The sequence below is a fragment of the Plasmodium coatneyi genome, chromosome 12, assembly GCF_001680005.1.
Source record: "Plasmodium coatneyi strain Hackeri chromosome 12, complete sequence".
NCBI classification, from domain to species: Eukaryota; Apicomplexa; class Aconoidasida; order Haemosporida; family Plasmodiidae; genus Plasmodium; species Plasmodium coatneyi.
The window spans coordinates 575347-600677 of NC_033567.1; the positions used below are offsets into that span (position 1 = coordinate 575347).

A 25331-nucleotide genomic window follows, 5' to 3' on the forward strand; every position below is an offset into this window, starting at 1 on the left:
TGAAAAAAATATGGTTACACAAATGTCCTTACCAGTGAAAAAAACGTATTTGTCCTGAATATATACAAAAAAGAAACCGAACTTTGGTATTAACGGGCATTCTTACAAAAACACAGCTTTAGGCGTTGTAGTGCTTTTCACCCCAGCTAACGTGCGTACTGAGGTGATAACAAAGTTGAAAAGAAGAAGAAAAAAAAAAAAAACACACATTGGGGCCACCAGTACCGGTACTTCATATAAAAGGCTTCTGTTCCCACCCCCTTGGCTACACAACTTTGCTTTTTTCCCTATTGAGCCTCCTTAAGTCTCGCTCGCGTATGGCGTTCTTCGCATCGGTGTTAGTCGAATCCGTGGCTTTTCGCTTCCTCTGGTTGGACGTTTCTCCCTTTTTGGCCGCAGAATTTTTATATGTTAACATAGAGTTAACGCAATTTAATGCCTCATTTTTCGTTTTTATATTGTTAAAGATATCATAATCGTCGTACAGGAAAATATGCTTATCGTTGTTTAATTTTATTTGAAAAAGAACCCCTTCTTTGCTTTTCTGTTCATCCAAAGATTCGTTTTTACTCAATATGGGTGTGTTAGCATCAGCTGGCAGGTCATTTCCCACACCGTTGGCAGTGGAAACGGTATTTTCCTTACCTGCCTGAGAGGTTGCCTTCTCGACACTCTTTTTGTCCAAATTAGTTCGTTGCTTACTTTTATTCATATCTGTACAGTTGGGGTTATAATTCAGCTTGCTTGTTAAAAATTTAATATTTTCACAGTTCAAATAATCGGTACAGTTTAATAATTTTCCATTTTTAAATAAATTTAAAAATTCGGACAATTTTGTTTTATTTCCATTTAGGGCGTTGTCCACAAATTTCATTATACCTTCCTTTTTTTTTCTGCTCCCCTTCTTGTTGTACGAAGTTAAGTTTTTAATTATGTCCTGTTCGCTCTTTTGGTAATACATGACCTTCTTACACGTCATTAGGAAGACGTTGTGCATCTTTGTTGATATGTTGGTTGGCATCGTGGCAGATTTATTCGCAAGGAATTCTCTAAACAGCTTAAATATTCTCAAGTCTAGTGAGGTACATGAACTGCTGCATATTAATTCTTCATTATTTTCGGCTCTTTTTAAATACATATATTTGCTGCTAACGGGGGTGATACTCCTAGGGGGAGTTTCCGTCATGTTTTCAGAACTCCCCGCTGAGGGTGTACCATTTATCACCCCATCACTGGCGAATAACAAAATAATTGGATAAACCAAAAAGTGTGGAGTAAAATAACACAGCACTTCAAAAATGAAGCATAAATGTTCGGTAATTATTTTGAAAAGAACATTAATTACTGAAATGTTGGAGCCATATATGACGGTTGCTTCTTCCAACACCTTATAGTCGTTAAACCTTTTAATTGTCTTCCCCATGTTTATGTAAATTTCAAACAGGATTTTCAGTATGTCGTAAATTTCGTTTAGGTGATCCAATTCGTCGTACCCTAAGTATATCCACCTATTTTGGATTTCTTCCAATTTGTTATCATTCTGGTTGGACATACTATTACCCGTTTCTACAACTTCAGCAGGATCATTCTTCTCACTTGTGACGTCGTTCAGGATAGGCTGTTCCTTCGTATCGTTCGGATTTTCCTTATTGGGGGAGCTGTCACATTCATTTATACTGGATTTTTCTGGCTCTTTTGTCCTGCTTCCATCCGGTTTGCCTTCATCCACTTTGTTCTCAACCGCTTTGTTCTCATCTGTTTTGTGCTCATCCGTTTTGTGTTCATCCGTTTTGTTCTCATCCGTTTTGTTCTCATCCGTTTTGTTCTCAACCGTTTTGTTCTCATCTGTTTTGTTCTCATCCGTTTTGTTCTCATCCGTTTTGTTCTCATCCGTTTTTCCTTCATCCGTTTTACTTTCATCCGTTTTTTGTTCCTCCGTTTTGCTTTCTTCCGCCTTTTTGACTGGAGTTTCCGATGGTGTCTCCACCTCCTTTTGTTCCTTAAATATATCTAAAACTTTTTCCCCTACTAGGAATTTTCCCAAATGGGCACAGGGGAAGTCATCCATGAGGGATGCGTCATTCACACAGGGGATGTTCCCACAACTTAACCCCTTACCATGCGGCACATTCCCACTTTCACACAACACTTGTTCGTAAATTTTGCTCAGGACATTCTTCAAAACATTTTTACTAACCTCCAGCACAATGGTGAAATATTTGATGAAGGTAAATTCATTCCTTTGGATTCTTCGGCAATACAAGTTGTAGTAGTCCTGGTTGAAGGATTCATTTTGCCCAATTTTAAAATTCCCCTTATTGATTAAAAATCTCATATAATGAATACACTTTGTGTAATTCTTTCTCATAAAATAGTAGATGCACAAGTGATACGCTGCTTGTGTGTTGTAATTTCCGCAGTTTTTATTCTCTGCAATGAAATTTAAACCTTCCACTATATCGTTAAGGACATCTTCGTACCTAATTTCGATATTTTTTATTACCACCTTTAATTTGTGCACATCATAATTGAATTCGTTCGTGTCTTTTTCGTCCAGCTCTCTTTCATACGTGTCATGCGTGGGGGTAATTCCCACGTTGTCCGGCTGCTCCTGTTTCGTCTCCTCCATGTGGATCTTTGCATCTTCATATTCCATGCTGTTGGATGAATTGTAATGAGATGAAAAACTGCCGCTATTCAATTTCCCATTTTGGTGGTGATAATCGGTGTAATAATTAACACACATGTTGAAACTTTGTTTTTCCTTCCTAAACGTGGGGGTGCCATTTTCTGCATGTTCGTTATATGTCCCTGAGTTCTTCTTCGAGTTATGCTCTAACATGTCGGCCTCGTTGCTCTCACCACGGTTTATACCACCCGTGGGTTGATCCCCCCCATGGTCAGCCTGTTCACCCCTGTTCAGTGCCTCGACCATGTTGCACCCTTTCGTGGCATCTCCTGTGCAGTCCCCATCAGGTGTAGAGACAGAACCTTCCCCATTTTTATTCACACCACACGTGTAATATTTAACACCTTCACTTAAATTTAGATCCTTCACATGGTTAAGCAGGTCATCCGACAACGCTGTATCATATTTGTAGTTAAAAAGTGAAGCCAGGAAAAAGTACTTCGGATAATACAAGCAAATTTTTAACCTAGTTACCAACAATTTATACAACGGAATGATCATTTGTGTGCTTTCCTTATCTCCATTCATAATGTGGACTGCCTCATTTCTGCACAGATAATAACTGCTCGTGCTGGTGAGGGACGGTTTCAAGAACAAATTATTTTCCTCCAAATGGTTTTCACAGCCATTTGGACTGTTGTTACTACCGTCTTCGTCTTTTCCGGGGCTATTCTCAACTTGTAACTTCTCACAAGAACTTAGCTTTTTCTTATGACTACGGGGCGTTCCGCTTTTATTTTTTTTGCCCTTTTTGTTCCCTTCCTGATCATCGACCAGATTATACGTGTTTCGTTCTTCCTTGGGGGGCAAAATCGCGTTCTCACCAATCGCGGGGCAGGACATCTGTAAGGTACCCTCCTGAGAACTGCTCTGCTTGGAATAACCCTGCAGTGTGACGCTCTGCTTCGAAGCGATTTCGTGAAGGTCCAAAAAGTGAACACTCAGAAATATTAGACTATCGGCGTAATGACACATGGTAATTAGCATAAAGTGCAGAAGAAGGCTCTCATACGTATAGGAGCTATCTACCCATTGGGACGAATCCTTCACATCCGCCTTTCTGTCACTTTCACTTTTATTGTGATCTTTATCTTCATCGCTCTGATGACAGCTTTGCGATAAGAGTGAATTAAAAAGGAATTGAAAAATTTTTCCTAAAAATAAAAACACCAAGTAAATCGATTTGTCCTCCAACTTCTGGCATTCCGCATAATTTAGACCATACTCTTCCGCCCTATTTGCTAGGTAAAACTTTAAGATGTTAATGTAGTACTTTTTTGAAATCTTTTTACAACTTCTTTCTTTAAAAAATTGTTTTCGCAATATGTCTGCTTTGGCTAGAGGATCTATGGACTCCTTGGTATTATTTCCATCGCTCAGTTCTTCTTTTTTTACTTTAATTTGGTTCGCATAGGGGTCTTCCTTGATTTGGAATCCCTTTTTCACGTCTTCCAAGCTATTCAAGTAGAAGGTTTGGTCATGAGGGCCTTCTCCTTCACAGGGATTGTTCTCTTCCTCCACTTCCCTTTTTACCCTTATGGATTGCACACCAACAATTTGGTTTTTCACGTCTGTCAAATTTTCCCCTACATGACTGCCAGTGTAGTTTTCCTCCCGCGTAGCTTCTGTGCCTCCCTGCATTGGGCATGCCTCTCCGGTGAGTAACTTCTTCCTCTTATTCATTTCGTTTTTACTGCTCCCTTCAACACCATGCAAATGTTTATCTTTGTCACTGATTGTTCTTTTTCTTTTGGCAGTTCCATCGTTCCTACACTCCAATGTGCTGCACCTTTGTAGCAACTCTGGCGAGTGTTCCCCTTTATTGACATGCTCCAAATTTTGGGAGGTACCAAATTGGTCGTCCATCGATTGAGATGAACCAAAGTTGGAATATCTTTTTTTTTTTTTTTTTTCTTCGGTCAGCCCCCCCGTAGAATGAGGTTTCCTCACACCACACTCTATATTGAGGAAGGACAAAATGTCGCTGTTAAAGAGGTCCCGCTTAAGGTAGACATTTTTTAAGTAAATACATAATTTCAAATTTTTCTTCACCGCCTGGAAATTATAAAACGAATACTTATGTTTTAGGGCATCCATGAAGGCTTTATTTTTTTCTTCAAATGTGTAAAAGAGGGCGTACTTAACGTAGGAAGAAATGAAAAAGTTCAAATTGTTGAAAAGATTTTTCGCGTTTAGGATATTAATTTTGGACTTTACACAGTTAATTAATATTTTAAAAAATAAAAGATGCATAAATCTGTTTTGCGAGTTTGACAAGACCAGGTGGTAGTTATTAATCTCTTGGTATGCGCTCTGTGTTTGGTTACCCCCCTTAAGTGGGCTCTTATCATCGTTGTACTTTCCATCTGCTGGGATTATTTTGCCGCTTGTACTGCCACGCTTTGCCGCTTCTCTGCTTTTCTTGTCCCCATGTGATTTTTTCTTCGCCGAGTTGGAAACGGGAATTTCCCCTAAAAGTGAACTCTTGGTAAGAAGGTTACCTTTGCCCAGTAGGCTGTTCTCCAGGCAGTTGTCCTTCCCCTTAAGCTCCCCTACCAGCAAGCTGTTATTATAAGATTCCTCATGAATGCTCAAAAATAAATCAACAAAATGATGAGAAAATTCATCCTTCCCCTTATAATTATAATGTAAATATTTATAATAAACGTAAAGCAAAAAATTCAGCAAAATGTCCATATGCTTCAACACATTTCTGATGTAGAGAAATTTCAAAAAGCAATAAATTCGGTACAAATTTGTATTGTACAGAGAATTGTTAACAAATTTGCAGGTAATATTTAATAGCATATATTCTGGGAGGACAAATTCAGAAAAGTATTTATCTTCCAAAAATTTGTACAAATAAAAATATTGCTGAAATGTGTAATAGTACAGAATTACATTTTTGTTGTTATAAAAAGATGCCTTCAATCCAATATTCAATTTGTCCATAATTTTTCCTATATTAAAATTGTACTGTTTATTGTAATCATATTTCACTTCGCTCAGAACGTGAATAAACGAGCTGTAAAACATGTTGCTAAAATGATTGTACTGTTTTGAATTTAGTACTTTTACTAATTCCATATAATCAATACGTTTTTTGTTTACAAGTTTGAAGAGCCTGTTTCTGTATGCCCTGTACACGTTTTTGAAGTGATACGGGTTATTGTTCAGAACGACTTTTATCTTCTCCTCACCTTTGCTAACTATTTTTTGTTCTTTTCCTATGACCTTACCAACCTGTTGCGCGTCAACCTTGCGAGACGTATTTTCTCTTCTGCTCCTCCTCACCGTTAGGAGTAGATAATTTTTTTGCACGTACTCATCAAACTTTCTCTTCATTTCTTCTTTTACTCTGTACGGGTTTATCTCATTAACGTCTTTTATGTAACAATCCATGTCTTCAATTTGGAACTCTTCAGCCTTCTCCTCCTCGTACACATTCTTTATGTACTCATAAAAGCACACATAGTAGTAGTCCTCATTGAAGAACAGGTCATTCAGGTAATCCAGGTACACGTTGTACGTCAGGGGGTCCGTGTAATCTGCGCTCGTTTCGTCGTCTAAGGAGATGATCCGCTCGAACACTTTCACGAAGGACATCATGAACTCCTAAAGGGGGGGAGAAGGCGGAAGCAAAATGGAGTAAACAGATATGCAGTAAATAGGGAAGCGGTACAATGACGTTCCCATCGCGTAAAACAAAATGATGACTGCGTAAACATGTTCCGATTGGAACTCGCCCACCAAACCGACGTTGCCCCTTTTTGTAATGGTTACCTTTCCCTCACTTTTGGACTTTTTAAAATTTATCAAAAACTGCAGAACGTTGTAGTCGTTAAACTTGTAGTACACATTACACGTAGCATAGTTCAAATAAGTGTAGTCACTGAAGGGGGAAGCGATATTCACGCTCCTCCTGTTGGATACCCAAAAGAACTGATTCATGTAAGCGTTATAATCAACGAACTTTGTCACATCTAGACATATGCTCTGCATGTACTTATGAATGTACAGCGCGAGAAACAATTCCCCCGCCTTCATGTCACTCTCTTTCATGCTAAGTATGTCAAGCGTATAATTTGTCCTCCTTATTTTCTTCTCGCATGATTCGTTTTCATTCTTCTCCTTTGAAACAATATCGAAGGGATAAACAGGCTTCAAAAATAGGAAATTGTTAAACAAAAATGAGAAGCAAATGTTAATAAGGCTATTAATCGTGTGGTTGTTTCTGTATATTCTGTTATACACCTTGATGTGTTTTATGTCCATATAGGGGCTTATCATGTCGTACACAATTTGGCTGATGACTTTTCTTTCGTTCCGTTGGTGCGTTTTCAAGTGGGTGGACTGTTTTTCAACCTGCTTATACTTCCTAGGGGTTATCCCTTCATGCGTCTTAGAAATGTTGTATGAATCTTCACTCGGGTTAATATAACATTTGGAGCGGCTATCCTCCTTGTCCTTCCAGTTACTATTAACGCTACTCCTTGGCACACTATCATTTGTGTAATTTTCCTTGGAGAAAAAGCTAAAAAGGAGGTTTCCCTGTATTTCTTCCATATTTGGGGAAGAGGAAAACCTCCCGTTGGAGATGCTTCTCAGTTGGAGGTTGTTTTTCTCCTCACTACCTTTACCCTTTAGCATTTTCCCGCCTTCCTTCTCCCACCTTGCCAAGTAGTACAAAACGCACGCAAAGATACAGTTAAAGGACGACTTGGAACTCTCCCTAATGTAACGAACAGTCTTCTTGACATTATTTAAAATCGATTCGTAATACAATTTGTCGTGAATTAAATGGTGGATGTTGTGTAGACTCCTTTCTAAGTGGATCGAAATGTCCGTGTTAAAAGTGGTCAGAAAAATGTTTAAAGATAAATAAAATAAATTCAAGGAACATTTATTCCTGTTGTACAGTTCATTTTTGTCCAAATTAAAATGGCTAATAAATTCCTCCTGAAGAATGTACTTAAATAGGGAATGATAAATGAGGTCATTTTTAATTTTATCAAAATCATCCATTATGTTATTCTCCTTGCAGAGCTTCGTTAGCTTGGAAAATACGTCGTTCATTTCTAACACGTCCTTATTTTTGCAGCTGTTAAAAATGTCCACAAAGAACATACAATTTTGCAATAAATTTTCTATTATTTTGCAAAATATAAATATGTACTTGTTCTTCTTCATTTTGTTCCTTTTACTGTGTTTCTTTTTGGACATTAATAGAACGTTGACGGAGCTAAATTTGAGCAGGGTTTGCAGATAAATTTGGTACCTCCTGCTGCTTTTGTTTTCCTTTTGGACGATGCGGAACTTCCCCCCTTTACCGCCCCCCGTGTGATTGCTCATACTAGCACTGCTACACTTTTTGCTGGCCGATGCGTCTTGTGATGAATGGTGCTGGCTAGGATTGTGCCCTCCTTGTTTACTTGCCATTTTGACGGTCATACCATCTTCCTCCCTAACACTTGGTACGCTCTTACGAAGCTTCGCGATACCAGTCATGCCTTTCTTCTGACCTAGCTTTAGCCTAGTATATTCCTCCTTATGTACCCCCACGGAGGGATTAAAATGCAAGTACATTCTTAACACAGACGAAAGTAACAAAATGATGCTGCTCGAAATGTGCAAAAACAGATAGTACGTGTTATATATATCGTTGTTTACCAAAAAATCTTGGCCCTTTCTTAAATGCAAAATGTTGTAATTTTCAATGTGCACAATTGATATGAGGATGAACACAATATGAGCATACGTCCGACTGAGCGCTGTGTAAATCTTATGCTGCCTCTTTTTTATCACAGCAATGTACTTAAAATAGCACACATTGTTTATTTTTCTTTTTAATTTTTTTTTAATTTTTTTTAATTTTCCATAGCTCTGTAAAATGCGTTGCTTTCGGCTGCCGTGCTTGAACTGGTTCATCTGAATCTTCCCCCCCTTGGCCCTCACAACGATTCTGCTTTTTCTGACTGCGCACCTGTCCACGGCGGTGATCGTTTCTAGCTGCGTCTCGGTCTTAATTGCTGATAGGGGATACGAAGAATACCCCCCGGGGTGACCCTTCTCTGTGCTGCTGAACACGCCTCCCATTCTTTGCATCCCCCTTGCGTCACACATTTCGCCCATTCGGCGCTCCAATTTTTTCATGCCCACTTCCTCCCCAAAAGGGTTGACAAAATATCTATTCTTCCTCTTCCCAATTATGTTTTCCAAAAGGCTATTCTTCATTTTCAGTTTCCCATTTATGGTAACTTTTTTCTTCACCTCCTTTACAATTTTGTAAATGATTCCTTTTCCAAAGCGCACGCCACCTATTGATTGTGGCATTTCTTTGCTTCTCACGTTCTTCCTTTTTTCCCTCTCAATGATTTTTTGCATTTCTCTTAAATTGGGCAGTCGCACCGCATTGGTATGTTTGTTTCTCGCTGATCTGATCTGCGTGTCTCTTTTATACCTCCCTTTCGCTATGCGCTTCCTGTCCATCTCCACATGGATGTCAATTTTCACCAGCACATTAACCAGCACATGGAAGGAAGTAAAAACGCTGTTCAAAAATCTGTAGGAACAGCCATATCTAAAATTTACAAAATTGAAAAGGTTTAACATATGCCAAGTGGCCTGATCATCGTAAGAAAAAATATTCTTCTCAACGCCCAAAATTTTGTACAATTTATTTGTGTGAAATTCGGGAAAGGAATTCAGACGCAAATAGAAAAGAGAAAAAACGCAGCTGTACACATTCATCATTTTGTTGATTATCACAAACCGGGGGTCCTGTTCCTGGTCATATTGCTGGATAAACTCCATGCTGCAATTTAAAAATTCGATAATAATATTTTGGAGCTCGAAATCAAGAGACAACAAACATAGTCTTGTGTCAAACAGGGAATGGAGATAATCAATGCTTTGGTTGAAATTCTCATCCAGATATTTAGCCTTTCTGTACAATGCTAGGATGCTATTTTCTTTCAATTCTTTGCAAATGCATTTCTTTATATACTTGTACGAGTGTACCAGGAAGATGAATTCTTTTTTTTTTTTATTCATCTTTTTCCTCTGGCACTTTCCTTTGTTAAACTTGGCAAACGTGATTAGTACGTTCAGTACGTCGTTCTGGTCTACGTCCGCAATGCCATGACTAGTTACTCGTTTACGCCCCTCCTTTTCTATATTATCCTTATACACACCGTAAATCCTCCTTACGTAGTTATCCTCCCTTAGGACCTTAAAAAAGGAAGGCTTCAAAAAAATGTTCTCACCATACAAACTGTTATTAATTTGATCGAATACATAATCGTAGCTCCTATTTATTGGTATCTTTTTTATTTTTAAAATTGCGTAAAGATCGTTACAGTATGTTACAATCCGCTGGGCGATCTTCCACACAATTTTTCTGAACATTTCATTTTCGTGTAATCGCAAATTTAGTATAAAAACGCACTTAAGGTAACATTTCAAAAATGAAGAAAAGGCTATATTCACATTTTGATCCAACTTTGTAAATACTTTTCTAAATTTGTCCATATTGCTGGTAGATGAATTTTGGGTTTCATCTTTTCCTTCTTCGAGCTGTCTTTCTTCTGATACCAACTCGTTTCCCCATTCGTTTTCATCCAAAAATTGATCCTTCATATTACCTTGGTTTTCTCTATTTTTCCCTAACGTTTCATTGCTTTTTTGACCTCTATATTGTGCTTCCTCTGTAAGTGTTATCCCCTTACGGAGAAGTTCCTCCTCATTAGCATCTCCCTGATTATCCAATATGCCATCCTCTTCGCTACCCCTTTGTTTGTCTCCCTCCCCAGGAATCTTTCCCTGTTTTGAATTCCCTACACCCGTCTGTTTGTGTCCCCCAACCTTTGGTTCCCCCTTCTGGGCGTTTTCATAACCAGAGTGGATGCGTCCCGGATCTGCATTTAATTTACAAAAATTTCCCGTTTCGCTTTTAATCAAATAATTTATGTCATACTTATTCAAAAAAAAAGTTACATTTTTAAAATAATATTTCGCGTTTAGGTAAAGAAACTGCAAAAATAAAAAGACCACGCGTCGTCTCACCACCCTACCCCGTTCATCATAACTGTACTTAATTAGGAGGTAATTTAATATGCTAAAAGTGTGACTAATGAGAGGTTCTAAATTTACCTTATGATATGTGTGCTTCCTCTTTAACCTATTCAGATAAGACTTGTACAACAATTTGAGCATATACAAATGGCAGTGAATCACATTTAGGTAATTATCGAACATGATGGAGGAATAAAAATGTTCATCCACTACTTTTTTACTGTTCATGGCGTTTACTATTTCCTCGGAATCCTTTTCAATGTTGTGGTAGAAGTAGATCAAGGGATCGCACTTAATCCTGGCTAGGTAAAACCGGTACAGCCGCAAAAAGGAAACATACTGGTGTAAATTCTTCTTATTAATTATTCCGTTGCTTGTGAAGAAGAAGAATATTTTAAACAGGGCCTTTCTTATTCTATACTCAGGAACGCGCTTACCACTTACTTTGCGGTCCCTAGTGATGTTAGAATCGCCGCCATTTTCCCCACAACAGTAATGATAAAAAAGCATCATAATAACCTCTTCCGCCTTGGCCCTACCTCTGTCACTTCTCGCATTTGATAAATGCATGTGTTGGTAAAACTTTTCCACGTCCAAAATTTCCCCGTCTTCCTTCCCCATTTCGAGGTACACCTTTTCCATTTCGCACTTGTATGCACGCACCATGCAGCTTATGGTACTGGCGTTGGATTGGCCACGCTGGCTACCGCTAGACATGCTCAAGAAGTCACGCAAAATTGGTTTATTCCCAACTGTCGTATTACTCGTTTCGCATGTACCACTCTTCACACCGCCCTCCTTAACCGCTCCTCTGACATTGTTTTTTAAAGACAAACAGGAGTTCGTCCTACCACCACTAACTTGCTCACTGCCGTGTCTTTCACCCGACAACACCTCATTCATTCTCTCCCCCAGGAGTTCCTCCTTCTTCTGATTTGTGTACGAATTGGTATCGCTGTTATTAATAGTGGTGGTGGAACTGAATTTCACGTTAATGTACGGATCATTCTGTTCGTTCAAATCAGCCTCTTTTTTTTTATCTTTAAAAATGGATGGCAAAAAATTAAGGCCCTGTTGTGAGTTATTTGTACCCATAATATGGGCTGACAACGTTTTGGGGTCACCCTTGACAGTGTCCTTAATGGGGGTATTAAAAAGGTGCCTGAGGATGTCCTTAAAAAGGGCCCCCCCATCAGTGCTATCATAAATGGCATAATAATTCTGGTAAGAGTATTTCAATTTATGAATTTTTTTCTTCAAATAATCCTTCTCTTTTACCTCCTTCAACAACAAAATGTCGACAATAAAATGAGAAATATTAAAAAAATTACTTCCATTAATGTGATCGAATTTATCTATGGAATACATATTTTCATACAAATAATAAATATGCTTTATGTTGTGATTTCGTTTGAGGACTTTCAAAATTCTTGCGTAATTTTTTATGAGAAATAATTCGTTCATGTCGTCAATGAACTTATCGCCAATGTTCGAAAGAATCGAATTGTTGTATGAACATAATTTCTTTACTTTATCTCTGATTCTTTTTTTACTTATTTTGTTACTACCTAGGATTATCACTTCTTCGATTTCCATTTTTTCCTTCTGATACTTGTCTGCGCGATTATCGTTGTGGATACTTCTGATTTGACTGTACAGATTGACAAAGCGGGACAGGTTGAAGGAGGGTATTCTTTGCATGTCCACTTTTTTTCTTTGTTCATGTTGGAGCTTCTTCTTGTGCCCCCCTTTGTCCACGCAATTCATTTGTAAAATGTTCACCCTGTCTCCTTCGTAATTATGTAGGCTATGAGGCGCGTTGCCTCTTCCCTCCTTCACAGAGTGGCCTCTACCACCTCCAGAAGGAATGAGCGGGCTGCCTTTCCTGGTGCATTCCCTACTCACTTCACCTTTATCCAACATCTTCAAATTTGCCTTACACTCATGGGGGGTAATTTTCCCCGTGCGGCATTCTATCCCTTCCCGAATTATAATGCCCTTATTATTTGCAAGCATTCTCTTCCTCACTCCTCCCTGTCGAAATGCATTCCCGCTGGATGGCCTTTTATGACACTCCTCTTGATCAACAAATTTTATCGAAAAGTCGTGCTTGTTCCTTTTACACATTTCATATAAATAATGAAACAAATCCGCAATTCTTTTTCTTTTTATAATTTTTTTCACTTTTTTTTTCTTCTTTTTCAAGTGGTAAATGTGACAGTACTCACTGATCAAACGGGACTGGTACTCTTTGCATACCTTCCTTACCTTGCGAAGAACGGATCCATTGCGGGATTCGTTTGGGAAAAGTTCATAGAACAGGGAACTCGGTCTTCTTCTTTTGCATTTCTTATCTTTATCCCTTTTGATCTTCACCTTTTTGGGCTTCTCCCGTCTGAGCCTGTTATCTTGGATCTGCCCCTTTTCCACTTTTCCTTCTTCCATCGCGTCCTTCTGCGCTCCCTCCTTTAGCTTGCCACTCTTCGCTTTGTGCAGCAGCACATCCCCCTTTGCGCCATTCCCAAGGTTGTTACTTATCCCTCCTTTGTTCTGAACACTGCAGTAATCAAATGTGCACATTTTATTATCCCTCCCTGTTCTGACATTTTCACAAGAAACAGAAAGGGGAGTCTCCTGATTAGTCTTCCTCCTTTTACGTTGTAATAAACCATTTTCAATTGGTGACATAAATTCAGAAGCTTTACACTCGTTCGAATTAGACGGCGTCTTAGGACCTTCCTGATCGATCCTTTCATCTATACTCCTTCGTATACATTTTATGATGCTCTTCTGTTGCGGCATTCGCTTGTGGGGGAAACTCTTTCCCAAAATTGGCGAACCGTTGTTCTGCAGGACGCTTCGCTGATTATTCGCAAAATGAATGGGTGAGTTGCTAACAAAATTGAGGGTAGAATGACTTGGTAAGAAGCGGGGCGTTTGGGGGGAGAAATTGCAGGGTGAATGTTTCGTCAAAAATTGGGGGGAGGCGCTGTTCACAATGTTGCCTTCACTCCTTCTCACCATGTAAGTTGGCGAACCAACAAAAGCGTTTCCACTTGCCGTGTTGTTAAAAAAATTGGTAGAGGAACTCCTCATAATATTCCCCCTAGGCTGAGCGGCAACAATCACGGGAGAATTGCCAATGATACTGCCAGGTGATTTGTTCAAAATTTTGTAGGAAGAATTCTTTAATATACTTCCCGGGGGGGGGTTTAAAAAACTGCTGGATTTGCTTTTCACAATTGGGCGAGAGGAATTATTTAAGAGGCTTTTTACAGGATTTCTAAATACTATGTTCTTCAAATTGTTGCAAAAATTGTTGGTCATGTTGCTTTCCCCATTTGATACGTTCACCAACTTATGCTCCGAAAAAATCGTCTTCTGTTTTCTATCTCCTTTTAGCTGTATGTTGGGAGAGCTTCTCCCAATGGGCGACTTTCCCTCCTTCGCCATGGCGTTACTTTTCCTTAAGACGAAATTTCTCATGTCAACACGGTTGTCATAAATCGAAAACGTTTCTGCGTTGTTCGAGTCAAAATAGACATCCTCTTCACCATCCCCGTTTTTGCCTTTCCCCTCTTTGGCATACCCATCTCTCTTGTGTATCTCCCTTTTACGTGTGCATGATTTGGAGTCCCTAAGGGGAAGGAACTTCTTCGTCTGGGGCTCTTCCCTATCCTGAGTGGCCTCCACATCGGACGAAGCTGTCAAATCTGTACCGCTCTCCAAGAAAATCTTCTCACGGGACGAATTAGCAAAAAGGCCATTCTGATCGTCCACCCCCTTCGTCTGCTCCTTCACGCCTAAGGAGAAATATCTCCTGAGTATACCCACAGTATTTTCATAAATCACTGAATTAAAATGTTTACTGCCTTTTTCATTATACAGCATGGAACAATGAAATGACGCTTTGGCATTCAAGTAGTAAGAAATGTCATTGCTCTGCAAGAAATATTTTATAAAAGCAACCCCAGCATTGTAACAGATTTCTACTTTATACCTATGAGAGACTTTGTTCAAATATTTGGACAGCAAAATATACGTAAGGGAGCTGTGCTTATAATTCTCTAAATAGAAATAAACATTTCCTATGATTTTTAAAAATTCAATTTTTCCTGCATAATTTTTTTTTTTTAATTTTTTGATATTTTCTAATCCGTAATTTAAGCATTCCTCGAACTTGAACTCTTTATACAGCTTCTGCAGGTGTAGAACGTACTTGTTTGTTTTTCCCTTTTCTTCCCAAGCTTTACATTTTTTGTCTTCCCTATTTTCTGCTCTCACATATTTCGATATTATCATTTCTATGTATTCATCATCCAGAATTTTAGGATAATTTTTTCTGTGATTCCCATTTTGCATATTAGTAAGTTCCCTTTTCTCATATTTTTTTATTCCCATTTGTTTGAGCATCATCTTGACATCCGTCAGTTGGCATCTGTCCGTTTGTATCTGCCCGTTGGCTTCCCTCGAGGCGAGGACAATCTGTGTACGCTTCTCTGTGATGTCACAATTTTGGTTCTACTCACGTATGGGTGTCCAAATAGAGGTGTATACCTTCATGCGCAAGTGAACGTAAACATTGGGTAATCCTTTTATTCCGTGTGCGAGTAGCCTTTACGCAAAAGTGCGCAAAATTTCACTACACATATGAACCCTCATCAATTTATAGCTTCTTCGTGTATCTGTAAATCCCCCCACCCCTTGTGTGGTTAAACCCTTTTGTGCCTTTTTCCTACACAAGGGGGATGCACCAATCTACCAAGGGGGATATGAGGTATAAACAGAATAGTCATACAAAAAAAAAAAGAAAAATAAGAGGGGCGAATTTTACTTCTCTTCCCCACCACGGCACTGTCCCTTATTCTCAGGGTCAAACATAACGCTCGTTTTGTCCTTCAAAAGGGGGCACGCATGGCCGCACCCTTGCAATTACAATACTTGTTGCTGAACAAAATGATTACACGAATGATGCATTTCGAAAGCGTCAAATTTTGGAGAATATTCGCTTTGCAGCTTTACGATGGGTACATTCTTGTTGAAAAAAAAAAAAAAAATTGGGAATACACGAGGAAGCTATCTTCCAAGTGAAACTTGATTAGAACTAGAAAAACATAAACAAAAGCGCGAAATGGGAAAAAAAAAAAGTATGATAAGCGCCAAAAAAACGTATAATATGGGAGAAAGAAACGGAGGAAACCCAAAAGGGTATGCGAAACGCCACACGGAGTTTCGTTCAGTCGTTCACCAAACAAGATTATATTACACAAGTTCACGGTGGGTTTAAATTTGTACATGTTATGTGCCAATTTTGCTGTCAAACTAAGGGGAAAAAAAAAAAATAAATAAAGTGTCAGGTAAATATTTAAATCCTACTAACCATAGTAGAAAGGTACACCCATTAGGACAACTGAACGGGTGACGAGTCTTGCGGCCGAGGTAATAACATATCAAGCGAAAAACGCAAAAATTTAAGCGGTACATTAAATACTAATTCTCCTTGATTGGACATACCCCTCATATATGCCTCCCAAAATATAAATTTATTTATTTTTTACGAACAAATATTGCTATATTAAAATTATTCAGAGAGAATATTTCGGACGCTCTTATAAGCTCTCCTCAGCAGTTCTCTCGCGTGGAGATAAAAAAAAAAAAAAAAAAAAATTGATGCCATCTGGGAAAGGGTTCCCTCAATGCACGGCTAATGCGTAAGCTAATTTCCACTCGGTTATAAATACATCCATAAGTGGATCTTCCAAAAGGCCATCTTTTAAATGTGCACAAGTCCGACGAAATAGAGGCTCATAAAAATGGTGCAAATTTATGTACACATATGTCGCTTTTCCTCTTTTTACATTTTGGTTGGGCAGTTTATTACATAATCCTCTTTTACTCATGGAAATGAAAATCCGTTGCGCCTTTTCAGTGCAACATAGGCGACCATCCTGCCGTTCATCCTTTTAGCCCCCTTCGAACTGAGAAACATACCCATTCGCGTGCAACAAAAAAAAAAAAAAAAAAAAAGAGGAAGATTTACCAGCATGCCATAGCACATTCCCACACTTTCAAAAAGTAAAAATTGCAGTAAGGATAATCTACAAAGTTAATTAGTGCTCCATTTGTTTAAATTTTTTTTTTTACACATTAAAAAATTGCTGAGTGGATTTAAAAAAAAAAAAAAAAAAAAAAAAAAATATATCAATTATATCAATTATATAATGATGATAACAATAATGGACGCAAAAAACGGATGGTGATACGAAATGAAGCGTTGTTCTATTTGCACAAATGAGGTAAGCGAATCGAGGAAAAAAAAAAGGGTGAGGGCGGGTGTACGTAAAAAATAATAATAATAATAAATAAATAAATAAATTGGTAATTAAATAAGTAGGTAATTCCTGAGCCAGCGATTGGACAGGAAATATGCAAACGCAGGAACAAACATCAACAGGGGGGCTAACGAATTGGGGAACTAAACAACGGAGCTCCTGAGCTGGAAGGGACTAAACAATGAAGGAAGCACGGCAGTGGGGAAGCAGGAAAGTATGCTAGCATAAGCGTAGACACACGGTTAAGGAGGAAAAAAGGTACAAATACGGGTAAGAACAATAGGGCCAATCCGCGTATTTTATTATTTTCTATTTTATCGCTATGTCAACTATCTGACGTGTGTGTGGCAAGCGCCGATACCCCCCTTCCCCAACACGTAAAAAAAAAAAAAAAAAAAAAATTAAGCAAATGAATAAATTATCCGAAGGACCTTCTCTAGAGAATTATATATGTCTATATTTTCAATATAATTAATTGGCAGCTGCAAACATTGGGTCCTTTCCAATAAATACTTCTGTATGTCATTAATATAGTTAATATTTTTTATATACTTATTTTCTTCGGTCTGCGAATCTACAGATCTGCTTGAAAATCTCTGAATGCTCGTTTCCCTATCATTTATGTATACTAAAAAATAGATAATGCTGTTTGGATATTTTTTGTTAAATTTCTCCATCATGTCTGCATTTAAATGAACCCCTTCAATAATGATCGATTCGTTACTCCTTATGTGGTCGCTAATTATGTCATCAATGTAGGTGAATAGTAATTCGCATTGCTTCGCGTAATTTTCGATGCACTTCCTTCTTAGGCGCATTTCTGCACTGTGAGCTTTGCTCGCTTCGGGGTCGGCTTTACCCCCACCACTTTCATCACCTATGCTACTACCCCCATCATCATCGCTGTCGTTCACCCTCCACGATTCGTACGTTGAAAACTTAAGATACTTGTCATCCTTCATTTTGTACTTTCTTAAAATTTCACGCACCACATCTGTTGATAGAATCCGTCGAATGTTTAAAAAAAAACCCAATAGACAACTAAGGGTGCTCTTCCCCCCACCTGAGGTTCCACTCAAAATGATGATATATTTCTTTTTCCTGAATTTGGAAAGAATCCAATCTTCGCAATCTGTCTTGGGTATCTGGCTGTACAACTCTGCGCTCAGCATTTCGCTGTCCAACTGAGTATTCACCATTTGACTATACAATTCTGTGTTCATTAACTCGTTTTCTAACTCACCGTTTATTATTTCGTTATCTATCTCTGTATTCAATTCGTCTGTGTCTTCTTCTGCATTTAGTTCGCCACTGTCTGTGTACGTTCGCAACTTATCATTGGATGTTTGTGTATGTAGTTTGTCTGCATCTTCGTCTTCCCTGGGCATTTCCCGCAGTGTGTTATTCTTCTCATCAGTGCACGTCGAACTTTGCTCCACCTCCCGATGCGATTTCCCCAGGTGCTCCTCGTCGTCGGCCGGTTTACTCCCCACAAAAGTTAGCCTAAACTTGTCCTTCCCCTTCTTCACCTTAATGTAAATATCGCCTATAAAATAGTACCTTGAGCATATGTACATTTCGTCATCCTTCTTTTTATACTCTACTAGTGGTATCCTGTCTCTAAATTTTATTATTTTCCCAACGAGTTCCTTTTTCTCTTCAATATGTTTTCGGATTATATCTTCTGTGAATAAATTGTTCGATCCATCTTCGTTCATTCTTCTAAATTGGATTTCTGCTTAAATATAGGAGTGAGGGGTAAGGAGCTTGTGTGCGAGAAGTGGTGTTCTTCTGCGTTGGTTTTTAGATATACCATTCTTGTGATGAGAGTAATTCCAGGGAGGTATATGCTTATTCTACGTGCAAATTGCGACTATCACAGGGGAAAGGAGTTGGAACATGCGAAAAAAAAAGGGGTATTCCACGGGGTCCGATGGGACCACACTCACGAAGAGCAGCGTAGTTGCATATGGAGTACTTCCACAGGGAGCAGTTCCATACAAACGTGCGGACGTAGAAGATGGAAAGAGATTAACCGAATGGCCTGAAAAAATACACAAAGTGCCATAGATAGGTGTGTACGCGTGGCACGCGCTGTACCGCCGCTTTCAAATTCGACTTGAGATTCCTGCCCCAGCGCAGGCTATATATTATAACGTTGCGAAAGAAAGAAAAAAAAAAAACTCAATAAGAAAGGTGAAATTTTTAACTCCACCCAAACATTTTCTTCTCTTTTTATACCCCCTTTTTTAATAAATGTGTTCTTATAAAAATTTTGCAGGAGCAGAAAGAAATGTACAGGAAGCGCGGTTTGGCGGATTGTCCCGGCTTCGCGCTTTGCACTTTGGACTAAATACACGCGTGTAGATATGTACGTATATATGGGGAGGTTTACAAATTCACATATTCACGGGGGTATGGCGCTTTCACATGGTATATTCGCAAATTTTGGGGGATATGCAAGACCAACTGCTAATTTACCAATCTACAACTCCCATTCGTGTGCTGATCTAGCTGCCCTTTTTCTTCATTCGATCGCACGGCTCCTGGCAGACACATGTACATTCGTGTACGTACGTGTAAAGTGTACTTCCACAAAAATTTACGCGTAAATGCATGGATCATAATGAGAGGAAAAACTGCAATTTTCTTCTTCATGCACATGCAATCGTGAAATGCAAAAAGGGGGAAGAAAAAAACGCGCACGGAAAAAAAGAAAATGTAGTCCTAGGAACACCCCCACACCATTACCTCCTACATATGCGCTTTTTACACGTTTGTAAATTTACGAAAAAATGAACAGCAGAATGTACGAATCAAAATAGGAATTCGAATGCTGCAACGTTGAAGGAACATTCCCTCTGTGGCACATCAAAATAACTCCGTTTTGCGCGCGCCCCCTCCAAAAAAAAATAACGAATTTGCATGTTTTATGTAAGCATGTGTACACTTACCCAATCGTGTAACGCAAAACGGCACAGCACAATCACGATAGACGCACAAACGAAAACAAACGGGAGTGAAAGAAGGGAAAAAAAAAAACATCTTTCAAACTGTCGCTAAACCAAATTAAGCGAACTCTTATTAGCACGCCCAACATGAGTGGTAACTCCAAAACGTCGCATACGAAAAAATGAAACAGAAATTCTCCAAAGGAGTGACGACGCTTGGATCGCAAGGAAAAAGAAAGAAAAAAGAAAAAAAAAAAAAAAACGTTCTACTATTTCAAAATGTGTAAAAGTGTTTACACAAATGACATCCGTTTGGACAGCTACACTGGTGAAACAACTTTTCGACTTCAAAAATAGGGAGATAATTTTTTTTCTGTTTTTTCATACAAAATTTTTTGTCCCTTTTTTAGAGACGCCCAGTTGTGCGCGTTAAAAAAATTTTTTTCCCTCTGTATGTATGTACATATTTCCTCCCCATTAGCATGTTTCTTTTTTTTTTTTTTTTTTTTTTTTTCGCCCTACACATTCTCATAATCATAAGACGTCTGCTTCGTGGGGACAGTCCTGACGCTATCGTCCAAATTAATTTTCAATTTTTTACAAAGAAATTCCACTATCCTACAATTCGAATGCGTATAATATAAGTCCTTATACAGGGCACATTTTTTCTGCAGCAGGAGAATGTATCTCATTTCGTCAAACTTGTACTTATATATATAAAAAAGTAAATTCAAAAAGATGCCATTATCGATGTATTCTCTGTTTACGCACAATTCACGAAATATGTGTTTATTGATAGACATTTCGTGAAAATATCGAACCTTCACAATTGTATAATATATTCGTATGTATCTCCTCAGTGCATCCTTCCTCTTCGTCATTTGATTTTCCCCATTTAAGTTGCCCTCATCTACTGAACTAGGGGAATTGGAAGCCCCCTTTTGGCTGTCATCCCCTGGTGCATTCGTAATGCTTACACAAGGATCACTTTTCTCTTCTCGCTGCAAAGAATTGTTATGTGTTCTACGTCTACATTGCTCGTTCTGCTGGGCGGGCGTTTCCTCTCCGTGGGCCCACCGTTGGAACAAATTACAGTCCAAATGGGAATCCAATTTTGCGTCAGAGTTTACGTCCAAGTCCAAATTCAGGCATAGCCCCCTTTCCCCCCCTTGCACATCTACCACTTGGGGATCCAAAAAGGGCACCTTTTCGGATGCACACCTTTTGGACAAATTGTCTTCATTCGCTTCTTCTCTGTACTTGTACTGAATATACCTAAACAGAAATATGTTTGTTATTATTTCCACGCTCTGCATGTACTTTGGGTTTTTCTTCCTCGTTCGTAAAGACTTCAATATGAGGAGCAAACTGTCATTCATCATGTCGTAGTAGGAACAAGAGGAAAAAATTGTTTTTTTTTTTAAAACAATCTGAACAAGGAGGCTTAGAAATTTCTCGTCAAAAAGGATATCATTATTTACATACCTAGAGTAGCTCTTATTTTTGCACAAAATATATGCGATGCGTTTTTTCACCTTATCTTGGTCTTTCCATGTGGTTATGCAATTTTGGTGAATCCTACTTATAAGCAGTCTTTTGTCCTCCCCATTTAGATAACTAACTTTTTGTGTGCCCCTTGTCCGCTTCGACTGATAGGAAAACTTCTGACTAGTTCCTTCATCCCCCAGTAAGTAATCATGGAAGAAATCCAGATAGACCATATATTCCTTCTTCGTTTCTCGACATGTTTCTTCACTCATTCGGGTAAAAATCTTTGCAACTACAAGGGATAGGTATTGAATGTTCACCCAATTTAACTTAAAAATTATGTTCTGCAGGAGAAAAAAAATATTCTTCGAATTAAAGTGGTGAATGTGTAACGCGAACAGGTCCACAGGGGTGTACAAGAAAATGTTGCTCAGGACATTATACACATGGCTGTCTACGTGGAAGGTGCTTCCCTCAATGTGGATTGTTGCGCCTTTGACGATATTTCCGTTCTTCTTGACATGTTCATTTTTTAATTCTCCATTTTTTGGTAACTTCGAGTTGTATTTCTTCTCCAAGGGGATTCCCCCGTCGAGGACATTTCCAGACGTTCGATTTGACTCCAATTTGGAAGTAACATTGACGTTATTGCCACTAATGTAGTTAACTATCCATTCGGTGGATAAATATTTGCTAACTGGACCGGCTTGCGTCTTACTTTCACAACGCAAAGGCTGCTTACACTGTTCCGTTTGAAGCGACGTCGGGGGAGTAATATCCCCCACGTTGCCATCGGCAGAATTATCCCCATTGAATGCGTAAAAGTGGTGATACAGAGCCTTTTCATGGTTCGCATTTATTACGTTACCTTGCTGGGTGATAAAATCCTCATTTGACGCAAAGGCGCTTTTAAAATACTCGTACAGGTGAATTATTTGCATTGCATTCAGCCTGACGTACACATCCGCCCTCTGCACCTCCTGGACGTCATACCTCATGTCAAAATCGGCAGAGTGATTATTAACTTTGTAGTATACGTATGGGTCGAATTTACTGAAATCTTTCACCCCGGAAAATAAGCTCTTAATGAATAGGAATATGCCCTCGTAGTACTTCATCTGAATGTAGAAGTAAAAAAGGTGTAATAAAAATTGCCCGTCGTAGGAGCGTAGCTTGTTTTTTTCGTTAAACTGGAGTGTTATAAATTTCTTTTTCTTTTCATCCCTGTGGGGGTTGATCACTCTGGGGGGGAAGGATTCATGGTGATTACCCCCTTCACATTTGTCTAATGTGTTCGTCACTTCTTTTAACCCATCCGGTGAGTACTTTACAGTAAAAAAGTCAAAGTACACCAAAGAAATGTCGCAAAGGTACTTGCTTACACTATAATTTTTGCACTCATTAAGCAAATTTAAAAATTGTTTTCCTTCCAAAGATAGCAAATCTGTTTGTATCTTTTTCTGCAATATGGTGTCTATGAACATGTCAAAATAGTTGTGCTTCTCTAGCAGCAATTTTATGTACAGAAAAATCATTATGTTGGTCCGTTTGTAAAAGGGTACATAATGGTGACACATACTTAGCAGTATTTTTTTATTCAACAGAAGAACATTCGGGAAATTATTTATTTGAAAAAAATACATGTTGGATAAGATACGACACATGTCACTATCATTTTGACTCATAAAGGATTTTAAATTGTTCAGCAGATATTCATACAAAACGGTTAGTAAGTCTTCCTTGAAGTGCTTGTTGTATATGAGTACCTCCATGAGGATGTCCAATTTGCTCTTACTTCCTTCTTCCAGGTCTTTCTCATTATAATACTCGTAAATATAATCCACGTAATTATTTTCCACAATGTATTTATTGTGCACCGATCCGTACGTGCTGTTTATGTGTTCTTCACAGAGGTTGTAACGTGGATCCATGTCAAATATTGGAGGGTAGTAATTGGATGTGATTTCCCCCCTCTTTTCATCCTTCACATGTGTCATATGGTGAAGGTTCCCCTGTTGAGCGTCACCCCCGGTGGATACACCAAATGGGTACCCCCTCTGTTGGAGATTCTCCTCATCAATAATGTGCTGAATTTTTCTCTTTAAAAAAAAACGGTCGACAATTTTGTTCCCCTTTTCTGCCCCCCCTGGAGGAAGGAAGCCCAATTTGAAAATAATCTGATCGTGGAAATACTCCATAAGAAATTTATTTGAATAGTTCATCTTCTTCAAATTGTTCAGAAGAAAAATAATAACATTTATGTCGAAATGTAGATTATTCGAAATGATATAATTTACCAAACGGTCTAACGTCTTCTCATTTTTACAGTTTAAATAAAATAGCGACGTGAAAATGCTCAGAATGTTTTCTGCATTTAGCATTTTTTCATTTTCCAAAATATTCATTAGTAGACAATTTATGAACGTTTTATTTACTCTGTTGAAATAGGCATAAATGTAGAGGGTTAAATTCAGCTGGGCAAATTTAAACTTGTCCTTCTTCACAAAGATAAGCCTTTCCAACAATTGTAAAAATTTCTCGTTTCGATATTTTAGTTTGTACAGACTAACCAAAACAGTAATAATACTACTTGGAGTGATTGCATTTTCGTCCTCGTCACAATTATCCATGTCGTAAAAGTTGTCTTCCAGGTTGGCTCCCCCATTGGACGGGTTTAAACTACTCAAATGGTTCAATTGACTGAGACTGTTTAAATAGTTCGTTACGTACACCCCCATGGAATTCACAATTTTTCGCACCAAGTGAATGTTCTGCAGCCTCACATTGCTAACGTTCTTTATCGTGTCGACAAGCTCTCTAAACGTCTGGTAATGTATTGGCGTCTTAATAAATTTGCTTACGTTAAGGCTATTTATGTTGATATATTTGTTAAGGGAAAAATCTACGTATATATTTTTGAGCTTGTTTTTTTTGACGGTGCAGCTTTTTGTTTTCGTAATTTCCTCTACCTTGCTGATATATGTCCTTCTGTTCAAATGTGCAAAAAGCAGTGTCCCCTTTATCCCTTTATCCATTGTGCGCGCTCCGCTTGGGTCTGCCGGTTGCGTCCTTCTTAGTACCCCGCATGGAACTCTCATCTGGTGCAAAAAAAAAAAGGACACATCCACGCACACACTGGTGGGCCCACTTCTGAGGTTGCCTACTTTAACCTTCACATTTTTGAGGCCACGTAAAAGGAGGGGCTTACCACGCACATATATTTATACGTATGTGTATCTTTTTGGAAAACCCTTGGCGCTTGACCCTTCACGTATTATTCGTGAATTTCCCCACTTTTTCTGCTTTTCAATTTTTCCACCTTGTTCAATTATTTCGAAAAGCATATCCCCCTGACTGGCCCCTTCGCGCAGATCGCATGCTGTTTTTGCAATTAATACGGCAAGCCTGTCGAATACTCGGCCAACTGATTGTACATTCACCAATATAATTGTCACTTCCCATTTTGGCATCTACGCGGGTAAGGGCAAATCGTGCAGAATAAGCCAGGACCCCCCCATGTGGTGTAAGTAGTGTATATTAACACTTGTAGATTATACGTTTTTTTTTTTTTTTTTTTTCTCCTTTTTTACCTCCCCTGCAGAGTAGCGGTTCCCCGACTAATTCACACCGTTATAGGGGAAAATTTTGTGTGCTTACCCTTTACACGCATGCATAGGGGCACCAAGAGGTTTGCACAAACGTGTACGACATCGGTCCGAATTACATGTGTAAAAAGTGCACATCCAAGCCATATGATCCTTAAGTTATCCAATTTGGAAAGAACCTTTTCCTAACGAC

The 25331-nt window shown here is 38.7% G+C and overlaps 3 protein-coding genes across 3 annotated transcripts; all 3 read right to left on the reverse strand.

Moving 5' to 3' along the window:
- Nucleotides 1-265: 265 nt before the first annotated feature.
- PCOAH_00038060 (Uncharacterized protein) lies at nucleotides 266-15163 on the reverse strand (the record flags this gene model as incomplete). The annotated part of the gene is made up of 2 exons (XM_020060597.1): nucleotides 266-6304; nucleotides 6407-15163. 2 exons carry the CDS (start codon nucleotides 15161-15163, stop codon nucleotides 266-268), a joined length of 14796 nt encoding a protein of 4931 aa, XP_019916515.1.
- A 2332-nt stretch (nucleotides 15164-17495) lies between these two features.
- On the reverse strand, nucleotides 17496-18812 carry PCOAH_00038070 (Uncharacterized protein; the record flags this gene model as incomplete). Its single annotated transcript, XM_020060598.1, has 1 exon — nucleotides 17496-18812. The coding sequence occupies one exon, from the start codon at nucleotides 18810-18812 to the stop codon at nucleotides 17496-17498; it is 1317 nt and encodes a 438-aa protein (XP_019916164.1).
- Nucleotides 18813-20563: 1751 nt separating this feature from the next.
- On the reverse strand, nucleotides 20564-24568 carry PCOAH_00038080 (Uncharacterized protein; the record flags this gene model as incomplete). The annotated part of the gene is made up of 1 exon (XM_020060599.1): nucleotides 20564-24568. One exon carries the CDS (start codon nucleotides 24566-24568, stop codon nucleotides 20564-20566), a length of 4005 nt encoding a protein of 1334 aa, XP_019916798.1.
- Nucleotides 24569-25331: the final 763 nt, after the last annotated feature.